The following is a 12,965-nucleotide window of genomic DNA, read 5'->3' as shown; positions in this document are numbered from 1 at the left end:
TGCATTCAATTTCGCATATGATGGCCATTAAAATATACAAATAACATATACAATAAAATAGAAAAGAAGAAATATGCTCCATCATTTATGTTATTTCAGCGAGATTTTTTTTTTGCCAATTGTATCATTAAATTTATTTCTGTTTAAATGTTAGAAACGAACGTCAAAACGTATTGACATTATAATAAACTCAATTGCGAGCGTATTCGAATTTAAGCTGAGTAAAACGTTGAAAAAGATTATTTTGCTCAGTTTAAATCTTTGACCGAAAAATGATGATTTTCCGTCAAAAATCCGTCAAACTATATTGTGCAAACTTGTCAAAAGCCATGTTACACTCGACGGCTATCGTATCGTGTGGGTGAATATTTGCGTACCGTAACAAGGAGATCGAGAGAAAGAAAAGCTGTTGTATTATGAGATCGACAGAACGCGAAAAGTTATATATCGATTTAAAGCCAAAAATAGTCTGCATTCTTTTTCGTTATCATTTCCCTGCTTTCCTTACGAAGCAAGAAACAACATTCAAAACCCAAAGAATAATATCATATCGTATCATACTATACTATATATGTATAAGAATATAAAACTGTCAGCGGAATCATTTAATTTAAAAGTAATTGGACGGTTTGGGAATGAAGCTTACCACACGTTTAAAGAATAATACACGATACGTTTAGCAAGCGTTGTAAAGCTGTGCAACTTCACAGATTCCCGCGAATTCAATAACGCTAAACTCACGTGTGCGTTTACGCCTTTCGCGCAATCATAAAGTTAATTACCGGAGAATGATAGCCACACATACAGACCGCAAAAGGTATGCACGACCGCGTAAATCCCCATCGCGCAAACGTGGCTATATGGTGATGCCATTTGTGAACTGGCATGCGGCACGTTCCAATGAATTTACTGCGATAAACGGAGAGAGTGAGTGTAACAAGAAGTAACTATAACGAACGACGTGCCTAGGCGGTATCGCCCGTTGCATCCCTTTTGCCTCTTGCCTTCGCCAGCGAGACGGTGAGTCGCGAACACGCGGCAATCGTAATGCGCCCGGTAATTTATTTTCCGCCACCGGCAATTTATTTTCACGCGCGCATTTTTCAGCGGCGCACGCGAGATGAAAAAAACCAAACTGAAATTCGTTCGCCCAAGATGCTCATTTCGTCCGAAAGATAGCCTGCCTCTGCGTATCTTAATCTATCAACGTCCAATGATGTGCTGAAATATTTACGACGTTATCGCAATGAATAAACTCTGTCTCTCTTTCTCGAAGGTGAGATTTCCGGTGTATTTTAAACACGCATGCACATGTATATAAAGGTATATATGCGTGCACGCGTGTGTGACATGGTATTCTCTAGAACATTTTTTCATATCTCGCATGAGCTCTGTGATAATCCGCGCGAACGGACTCACGAAACAGTCTCTGCATAATCCAAAATGTAAATGCTATTACTGCCGTAATGTTGGAAAATCTCCACCATACTTTCCACTCATATTGAGCAATATTATGTATCTCTTGAATATTCCCGGAAACCCGAGCTGCTCTTTTTTCTGGTCTTGATTGCACTTTGGATTTTCCCCGAGTTATACAACTAACACGAGCGTACGTGGTGCGGCGCAGGAACGCGAATAATTAATTTATAGCGAAATAAGCCATCCAAACGAACTAAAAATAAATTATTCGCAGAAAAAAAAACTCGTTACGAAATTCGCGATATCGTAATTTACGTTTCATATCCGGTTAGAAAAATACATCGGTAAAAGTAACGGTTTATAAAATAATGCATATTATGCATATCGCAAACAAATACGTAACGAGGTACAATGGAACTAAAATTCGGGATCAACAACGAAATGCATGCATTAACGCTCAAAGTCCCCCTGCCGTCAAATGCAAGCGCATTAGCGCGCAATTAATTCACCGGCGTCCATTGTATCGAGTTCTCCCGCGTATTAAGTCCATCGCTCGTAAATTCCAGCAAAGCACGACGTTAAAATAAATCATTGTGTCGTTAAAATGTTGCGATCGACATCCTCATATAGGAGTGCAAATTATATACCGCGGCGATAGCGTTACATATTAACGTTACGTCATTATTAACAGTCCGCTTGGCTTGCGTTTGACAAAACTTCAGAATACGCACGTGTATAACTTTTTCTTCTTCGCCACCAAAAAGTCATAAAATGACTACGATTTCGTACGGAGTCTAACGACTCACAATACGTTTTATCACCCGCGATAACGGCGAACACTTCGAGCTCGTTATTTTGGGTCTGCTGAGGCGCGATGGCAACAAACATGTTCTTTTCCCACTCGAAGAATGGAAATCGATATGAAGCAAGGAGCACGCAGTAAAAAGAACCCCTCAAACAAGCCGATATATATTATTGTTCAGGAAATGGAAAGACTCGTAGAAACTCGTGTTTCTCTCTTTGATTATTGGCGTTTCTTTTAAGAAATTGAACGCCTCTGGTCGGAAATACTGTATATTAGCCATTTCTGCTAATTTCTTTTAAAAAAATTGATTAGAGAAGTTATATCTCAGCTTTCCGCAAAAGATGTTCTCTTGTTACGAAGTAAGGTAATAACGCTCGAAGACAATTTCCTGTGCTTCTCCCCACGCCTATAACTACACTGATTGCCAACAACTATATACTGTTTACCCTACTTCGCCAAACTTCCTGTAGACGCGCGACGTGACCATAATCGACGTAGACGACGATGTCATTACACAAACCCGGTAGGGGTATAACGAAGATCGAGTTGAAAATGTCGTCGATTAGATCCAAGTATAGCTCTATTTCCTTTCGATTGTAAAATTCCACGAGTCATTCTACACCTCAGGCACAACGATTCAATTGTTGACACTCGAATGTTTAGTTGGACGCAACTCGGAAGTTGCATTCGCACAGTGTTAAAACGATATAGACTTTCCGTTCGCAATCAGGCAGCAAGTTTCGCAGAGATTAAATAAGATTCGTGCGTTCGTTTAGACTTTTCGGTTAACAGCATAGAATAATGGTAGGTCAATTTAATTAAAAAGTTATGGCGACCTATAAGCTCGGTTCTTAGCTTAGCGGCCAGCCGCTTGGAACTTCCTAGAGGAATATTAAACCGTAGGAAAAAGTAAACTTATGCTGGATCTGCATACATGCAAATTATCATGCAGAAAGTACCATTATGCTAAACATGCGCTGCGCCGGCGTATTTTTAATACCAATGAGAGAATACTATCGGTATTATACATGACTTATAGAATTACATTCGGGCAATGAAATTATTAACGAAATATTCTTGATAAATGAAAGCATATATGGAATTATTTTATCTTATCTATCTGTCCGCTGCAAGTGGATCGATGAAATTTGTAATTAGAGGATAACTGAGATAATTAGACAATTCCAGTCTCGTAGCTCTGCTGCGGACTGATATGCACCGATTGCATATGCATTGCCTACATATTGCAAAGCGTAATTGTTTAATTGGGTCACAAATTACAATTGGAATTCGCAATTGCCATACTTAAACGGAATTTTCTAATCGATTGCGTTCAGAATTGCAAATTTTTGTTACGAATTGTTATAGTAATTTAATCGCAAACATCACGGACCAGTAGTGCCAGTTCTATCTCTGCACCGAGAGACGTGGGCTTCCTGTATCGAATGAGAATAAACGTTTTCGATGAAATCTCGTTGCGCGCGAATACATGAAGAACGATTTCTCCACGGCTGGCAGAATCGTCAGAGAAAAAAGAGAAAAAGAAAGGGAGGGGGGGAGAGGCGAAGCACGGTGAATTTCTCCCCCGCGTGAAACGCAAGTTTTGAAACTGCTGTCCAACAACCCCTTGATTCTGTCTCTCTTATGTGTACCACATGCCAACCGTAAATCAATTCTCGAAATTGTTTTCGCGCGCCCACACGCCTCCACTCAGCTCGCTAAATTCGATTCATTGGAGTGCACGTTCCGGAGAGAACTGCGACGATCACTCGTATAGACGGTTCATAACGAACAATCGATTTACCCTCGGTGAATTCGCGTTACGAAAATCGAAAAAGTTTCTAAAGTAATGTTGTCTAATTAAAACATTAACGAACAACAATGAATATTTGGAGATTAAAATAAATTACTATATACTAAAAAAAAAATTTACTAAATCTTAATACATATTTCTTTAAATAGTACTAAGTAAACATTTATTTACAATAAATAAATATTATATTTACTCAATAAAAAAATGATAGTTAAATTAAATTAATGGTTTTTTATATAAAATAAATATAAATAAATATAAATATAAAAAATTATTTTTTCAGTACAATAAATTTCCTTCATACTCATTCCCTACAAACTTTTAAGAAGGGAAAGGATAGTAGAATTTTTTAAATGTAAATCTCCAACAAAAATAGCACTCAATAGATACTAAAAAAACAAATCTAATAATCTATAATATTAAAAGTCTATCTTCGATATTATGACCGCAACGAATTTTTGAATATTGTCTCGGGAGAGTATCGATTTCTGTTCGATCAATCTGTCCATGTTAATATCTCGGAAACTATTAAAGTTAGACGAAAAATTGAAAAAGATCCTTCGATGGGATTACTTTGGGATGATTTTTACTGTTATAGAACCGTACTCATTTCCTATAAAATTTTGAAGGAAAAAGAGATGATTAAATTTTTCGATGAGTTTCCATCCAATACTTTTCCGATTTTTTAAAATTCGTTGCGGTCATAATATCGAAGATAAATCCTTAATACCAAAGGTCATTCGTTTTTTCAAACATCAAATGCTATTTTTGTTGGATATTTATATTTGAAAAATTCTAGTATTTCTTCCTTCCTTAAAATTTCACAGAGGATGAATACGGTTCCATCACACTAAAAGTCATCTCAAAGTAATCCTGTTGAAAGAATTTTTTTTCATGTTTCATGTAACTTTAACAGTTTCCGGGATATCGGCATGGACAGAAATCGACCACTCTGTTTCAATTAATATACCTACAAAAAAAGAAAAAACATAAAATGATATAAGTACATACGTTTAATGTTCCTTACTATTTATCGTTCTAGAGATCTTAATATTTATTATCATATTTAAAAATGTAATTAAATCTGTCTAGATACAGTGTATATATCTTTCATGTTTCAATCATATGAATATTTTTTCTCGAATAAATATTGCTTTTCGCAAGGATCACATATTATTAACATATGGTGGTTATATGCGAATTTATCTCTCTCATTCGTTTGCCATTATAATTGAAGCGTAAGTTGTAACGTTGCTGCAATTGTATTGGTTGAATTAATTTGTCGACAAATCGACTATATGAGCGTGGACCATTTTTATTATTAACGAGTTAGCGAATTTTATTGTCCTGGGAATAATTAATTAACAACTTCATCTCGCGACGCGCAGACATTACTCCGGCTTTATACAAGTAATGCATACATGTTCAGCAAATGGGGTCCGACAAGTTCAGAGCGCCACTAATACCTGGCCAGTTCCATTTAGTAATTGCTACCTAACACGCTCGTCCAACTTATTACTGTCTAGGCGCTGTCTACACTGTGGCGTTCCGCTGCACCACATCGACCGACTGCATGTATATTCATCGAGTATTGATTGCGAGCGTATGGACGGGACAGTAATGGAAATTCCATCGATTCGTATTAAAGCATTCGATACGTTCGATCCATCAAAACATGCGCATCGAAACAAGAACAATTGTATGGGAATGACATTAACATAACCAATGATATTAATGTTAATAATCGTGGAGTACACACTGCGTGAAATTATCGCATATAGCGGTATACCTTTAATTGCACCGCAGTTAATTACAGAAGTTTCGAAAATTTCGCGAATTTCAATCTCTGAATTCCACGGCCCTTTAACTAAATTCTCAATTTCCTTTATTTTAATTAACTAATTTATATTCTCTGCGCTATTCTAATTTAAACTCTCTGCTCTTGTCTGAAAACATCCGCAGTTTCTCGATTTTCCTCTCAATCTCGTCTTTTAATTCTCTGATAATAGATACTGGAGCACGACCGGCAGTGGCCAGCAAGTCGTGACGGACATTCCGCGAGACAACAAGGCGGCGATCATCAACAGCATCGCCACGTCGTACGCTCTGCAGAGACCGAGGTACACCGCGACCGCGATACCGCGAACATCGAAGGCCGTCGTTGACGGTAAAACGAGATACAGCGAGACAGGGAAGTCCGACTGGCCATATTACCAGACGTACAGGCAAACAGCAGAGACGCAGAAGGCGCAAATCTACGAGGACATACAGAGGAAGATTGCTAACGTGTCGAACGTGTCGAGTATGGGCTACTCATTCGTGAACAACGTGACCAACTTGGCGGATCAGCGCCAGCACAGATTCAGGATGAAACATCATGGATTGACATCCAAAGGCAAACGAATTAGAACACGTAAGTGTAACCAACATTTTCAAATATTTCATCTTGAGTTACTCCTAACTGAGTTTTATAATAGTTTTAATAATATATCACTTATAATATATATACGTATTGGAGATTTGTTTTTTTATTCTTGCACTAAACTGCACTGTAACTTTTTTTCTCACTTTCGCCAAATATCAAACATATACAGGGTGCCCGCAATGTAAATGTCAAAACTTCGGGAGCGTATAGAGAATCGATAAACTAAGAAAAAAAAGTTTTGTAGAGATATGCTCGTTTTTGCTTTGTTTTTGTACTTCTTTGTTACTTATTCATGTTGTATTTATTCGCTTGCTTGCAAAATTTTAAATATTGTTTAAAATGTTTAAAACGTTTTTGCAATTTTCTCTCTCCAAAACGAACCAAAAACGAGTACATTTCTACAGGATTTTTTTTTTCTTAGTTTATGCATCCCTTACACACTACCGAAGTTTTGACATTTAAATTCCGGACATCCTATATACCATTTCATTTCAAGTTTTAAAAATGCACACTAATTCAACTACAAAACACAGACCTTTGGACGTAGCATTATCGGATTCGAGCATAACATTATCCAATTCTATTCAATTAGTTTAGAATAATATTATCTTGCAATGCCAGCTTCTGCTCACATAGCAAAATATAGTGAAATGATATAATTTATCAAGCGTAATACTTTATATCGTTAACGCTATCGATATCTATTTGGTCGTTCTCCACTAAACCAGCGAATAGTTACGGAGATGATTCAAAATGTTTTTCGAAACCTTCGTAGAACCTTCGCTTTTGCTATCTAATCGAGCCTCTAATTAACTCTTTAAACGACACGGTGCACGGAAGGTCCGGACAAACCCTCGGTGCATTTTTTTTTATTGACGGTAGCTAATGCAAAAGCCGAGCGCTCTCAATAGCCATATTTCCCGCGTAAATGATCAAAGCACGCTTCCGCGCTCTTCCTCTCCCGCTCGCACCCTTTCCCCGTCTCACCCATTCGCGTTGTGTCCTCCACTCTATATTTTCTACCTCGCGTTTACCCGCTGTTCCGGTTTCCGTACTTCATCTATGTAGATTTTTCTTTGTGTGTGATTCTTACATACACACAATACATTGTTCGAGCTGATAATAATTATCAGATTACAAAATTATTAATTTAATATCGAGATTCGTCTGGCTTTATCACATTTCAATTCAGCTCAAAAAAACTTATCCTCAAAAATATGGTCACGATCTTAATCGAATCTTCAAATTTTCAACCAATTGTAAACTAGATTATCTCAAGATATCAAGTAACTAAATTCTTCGAAAGGAACTTTTGTATCTTTTTCAAATTTTGTAGAGGCATTCTATTTGAGCGAAATTTAAATCTAGAAAATTTCCTCGATTTTCATTGCGGTCACCTATTCCGAAGATCACGATTATTATCTACCTCGAGAATTTCCCTGCATGTAGCAAGATTAGACATGAACTCGCTCATCCGCTTGAGCGGAATAATTGCATTCGTGATTTCAGGTGCACCGAGAGATTGCAAGATCGGCGAATGGGGCCCGTGGAGCGCGTGCAGTCGCAGCTGCGGGGTGGGCGAGACCCAGAGGACGCGGAAAGTCACGATAAAGCCGCGCCGGGGTGGCGCACCGTGTCCGCCGCTGAAGGAAACCAAGTGGTGTGGTAGCGTCAATCCGTGCTCGGAGAATAAACCGATCGTCGACTATCATTGGTAGTCATCGTCCGCGTCGGTCCCCTTCCACGAACACGTGTACCAAAGTGACTCGCTCACGGACGAAAGGTCGTGTAAGCCAAAGACGGGCAAGACGAGCGAGGAGTGACTTATGCGAGAAACGCACGCTGGGACGCGAATATGATGAAATAATTCAATGAATGGAAAAATTAATACAGACTGGAGAAGAGAGTATCTTTTTTATATATCTCTCAGTACATATAGTCACCGCAACATGACTAGACGTGTATTTATGGGACATGCCGGGTGTCCCATTTAGAAAAAAACAAAATAACATCTCTGCGTGATTTGACAATATGCGTTACACGAAAATTCATAAACAATATCTGATATTTTAAGATAAAAGAATTAGTAACTGTTGCAGCGATTACATTGGCATCGGACGATAATACCGTGTGCATTCACACAGATATGACTGTAATGACCATGCATAGCGAAATTTCGCGTAATTCCGTTGCTATTAAATCCCGTTTGATATAATGAGTGACCGTGACGAGAAAGAGCGTCGAGTCATATAATCGAACGATATAATACATTTCATTACAATTAGTATATATTCGCAGCCATTACATATTTTCGCAAACAAGCGGAGAAGCATTATCACATACGGCTGCTTTATTTCACTCGCTCGCATTTATTGTCGTTTGATGTCACGTTCGTCGTGCGATACGTATAGGTACGTATCGCTTGGACCGCGAATATTGAAAACACAAAGATTGCCAAAGAGAAATTCGAATAGCTGACTCGCGTCGTATCGCGTTTCCGCGTGTATCACTAAAATGCGTTTGAGGCTCGATTTTCACTCCGAGCGCACGGCGTTTCGATCTTTTTTGTTTTCAGAATAATTGAACAATCGGCATTGTTTATTGAATTTGTTATAGCGAAGTTACAGCAAAAATGAAAAAAGCAAAAAAAAAAGCTAAGTCGCAAAAAAAAGTAACATGTATCTACTTATTGTTAGAATATTCATTTTGCACAAGTTGAATTATGGAATATCATACGATGATTCGCATGAAATCATGGAATATCATGATGAACCGCAAATTTTATCACAAATGATAAAAAAAAGTTAATTAAATATATTTTAAAAAATACATCTTCAAAAGTGTCAAAGATATTGTAAATTCCCTTAATTTACATATTAATTTGACATATCATGATATATCTTTATTCAGAATGAAGTTAATCCTCAACTTTATTCAAAAGCGGATTTAACGATGGTCGGGATGAGGTAATAACATACTTTTGCACGCGATCGAAAAAAGAAATGAACCTTGGCATAATTAGAAAATTGACCCGACTTTCCGGAAGAAAAACGTTAGGTGCAATTAAGCTGACAGTTTAATCGCCGGTACAAATGACGAACCACGTTACGAGTGCGGTGATCGGCGATTTGCACGTTTAGGTGCGAGAATTTCTCGGTAAAATTTAACCATCGCGTGCAGCACCGGAATATCCGCTGAGATTAAGCCGGCGTTTCCGAGACGTACTACATTACCTAAAGCAAAGTTTTTATTAACCCGCTATTTTCCATCGCGGAACGAAAACAGTCACGTACAAAATTGACAATCGGATTTCTGAAATAAGATTAATAACAAAATTAATTTCTAAATTAAACCTTGATTCTAGAATTCATCCTTCTTTAATATATTTCGGTTTATTAGTTTATTATATTTTAAAACTCTATTTAAAACCCTTAGCTTGTGTCTCTCGTCATAACATCACTGTCAAAAATGTTTCTTTTCAAGAAATTCGCGAAAACATTTACAATTTCGAAACGTTGTGCAGTGATCAACAAATTAAAATATTTCGTGCGAAAGAAGAGTAAGATCGATGCCTGATAGGATGTATCGGATAAACGTCAGAGCGATTTTCAGCACGAGATGCGCGTTCGCATAAAATCCCAGACAATGTTTTCGCGTGGGGATGTTTTTCGCAAAGCGTCTCCTCGCTCGACGACAGCATCGACGAAGGATATCGTATAAAATGGGAACCTGCAGACCGGGTTCTGTTTTTTCTCCATCGTCATCGAGAGTGCTGCATCTCTCTCTCCCCCCCTCTCTCTCTCTCTCTCACTCTCTCTCTCGTCTGTCTCTTTCTCTCTCTCTCTCTTTCGTGGCGTGGTAGGGAAATTTTTACAAAGATATCACATCAGGTACGTCTTAGGTGAGTGTATTATATCTTAGGCATAAATTTAACAATAATAATTAATAACTAACGTCTAATCGTTAATTATTAGTACCGTATATTAATCGCGCGACGCAGAGCTCGGCGTTGTTACCCGACGTGTTGCGAAAAACCTCTGGGAAAAAAATCTATAATTATAAGAACGAACGCGTGCGAAAAGCACTTGCTCTGATGGATGGATTTAAGGGTGCAACGCTGAATTCCGTATGCGATGTATGTTGACGCACGGCTTGTCCTTCATGTCTAGCGTCCATGACCGCTATTCTCGTCGAACGTTTAGTATTAAACGCGACCAATCGTGAAATTTGATACGATTACCTAATTAAATTAAATTAAAGTATAGTCTTTTTAATTTATCTAATATGAGAAGAACGGTGAACAAACGAGGAACAGTCAATCTACACGCAAGTGAATTGTATAATTGCATTTAGCACTAAATGAGCGACAAGGATAAAAGCCTATATAGCTAAAATATTTATAACTCTGCACAACTTTTTATTTGAATTAAAAGTATTAATTTCAACAGGAAAATGAACTGTGTCCGTTACTGTGTGTGTGCTGCTATAATTACATATTGTGTAAATATTTTTCATTAATGTCAAGCGTGACGTAATAGTAATGATTTCCCTGCTGCGTTTTGGCTCCCGCAAACCACGAAATAAGCATGCTACGTGAAAAAGAATGGTAAATATAGAGCGGAAAATATAGTATACTATACAAACTCGCATACTGCCGCATATAATATCTACATCCCACTGTAAACTGATACGAAAGGCCAATCTTCGCGATAGTAACGGATAAACATGGGGAAAGCTCGATTACGCGTAAAAATTTCCAAAATGCAAATTGCCGTGTGGTACTGTAACGTAATAGTTTCCACAATGATCTCATACCTCTCAGAACTCCTCTTACTGTATTTTAAACGATTTTCAATAAAGATACGAAAAATCCGCACATCTTGGACAATACTCATATAAAATAAGATATATCGTTTTTATACAAATACAATTTCTGCTCGTGCTAACAAGTAAGACCTTTTTTAAAATTCCGAGCTATTAAAGGTCTTCATGCGAAACGTAATCTCATAAATGGAAAAGATAGTTAGAAAGCTCTCGCACGATGGAAATAATAGTTGCCGGACGAAACTGAATGTAAAAACGAAATGACCATACCGTGGTCGAAATTTTCTCGAAGGAAAGAATAGGATTTGTCAAAAGGTCCTTCGTTAAAATTACCACAGTTTCCGACATTACACGCAAGATGTACCGCTATTTAGCCTATATGGTAATCTTTCAAGCGCGAATACAAGAAGCACATGACGGGAATAACATTAATTACAACGTCACTTATGACGTTTTGGTATTATGTTCAAATCCGATCGCGATATAATTAGCGGCTGCGATCTTCGCCAAAGAAAATTCCTCGAAAACCATTGTTGGCGGCGGGAGCCGCGCGCTGTTGAGGTAGAATATCAAGCCAGACTAATCCCCGAAACTGGAAATCAAGCCGATGTATTGTAAAATCTATCGTGGAACAATACCGCACAGCGATAAGAGAGCCGCTTTTCATTTCTCGGTGTATATATAATACACACACACACACACCACACACACCCACACACACATCATTATACATATATATATGTATAGGAAGGAGGACCGAGCCGTTGCTGTCTCGCAGTTAGATGCATTAAGGATAAACGTTTTGTAAACTAAACGAGAACGCTTTCGTGACACGAGAGCTTCTGTGACATGGAAAGAGGAAAGGAGTGGATATGCTTGAAATAACGATGCAAATAAATTCATGGATAAAAGTGTTTGAGTTTGATGCGCTTGGTTCGATGCAACTGAATCAGAAAATTCACTTCCACCAGAGTTTATAATAATAATAATTCGAAATCTTTTCTTTATCCTGGTTTAACAGTATTCGATCGGAACTTCACTCTTTTTCAATAATCTGAATAACACAAGTACTTATGTATAAATGCTTTGAATATTATATCTAATTGTATTAATTATGATAACTCAATTTTTTTAAGTAATTTGTGCACAGTACACAATTCACGGTCTATTGTTTACAGAAAGAACGATAATTACTCATGATTATTATGCAAATTTTGTTTTCCATAAAATATTTCTTCGATACCATATACAATATAAATGCATTTTCATCCCTTCCTTTTTCACGCGTTACCGGCGTTACGTGACAATGACAAATCAATGACAGATCAATGAAGGAGTATGTGGAGTGCCACGATGATGATTCTGTACAAGTCACTGTGCATTCTAGCCATAAGGATAGCCGATAGGACTAGCGATTAAGCCAAAGCATATGTAGCGATGTATAACACATAAGTTTATATTACATAATAAAATGTGTCGAGGAAATAAGCGGGCTCCCTTCTCGATCTTCGAATACATAATATTTTTCACTTGCGACGTATGAATGGTATTCGTATATAATAAAAGTAGTAATTATTTCAGGAATCGTGTAATCCTCTCTCTTTGTCGTCCATCCTTTTAATATTCACAAATACCACCATGTGCAAACCTCTTTTCCAAAAAAAAAAAAAAAAAAAAAA

The 12,965-nt window shown here is 37.5% G+C and overlaps 1 protein-coding gene across 1 annotated transcript in view; it reads left to right on the top strand.

Annotated features, from left to right (window-relative positions):
* Positions 1-9,128, top strand: part of LOC108783609 (uncharacterized) — a 52,527-nt gene extending 43,399 nt beyond the window's left edge. The window contains exons 5-6 of the mRNA XM_018552210.1: positions 6,047-6,450; positions 7,972-9,128. Coding sequence (XP_018407712.1) covers positions 6,047-6,450; positions 7,972-8,180 — 613 coding nt within the window. The 3' untranslated portion in view covers positions 8,181-9,128. The remainder of the gene's footprint in view (positions 1-6,046; positions 6,451-7,971) is intronic.
* Positions 9,129-12,965: the final 3,837 nt, after the last annotated feature.

The sequence above is a fragment of the Cyphomyrmex costatus genome, unplaced genomic scaffold (assembly GCF_001594065.2).
Source record: "Cyphomyrmex costatus isolate MS0001 unplaced genomic scaffold, Ccosl1.0 scaffold157, whole genome shotgun sequence".
Taxonomy (NCBI): Eukaryota; Metazoa; Arthropoda; class Insecta; order Hymenoptera; family Formicidae; genus Cyphomyrmex; species Cyphomyrmex costatus.
This window is presented reverse-complemented; position numbering and strand designations above follow the sequence as displayed.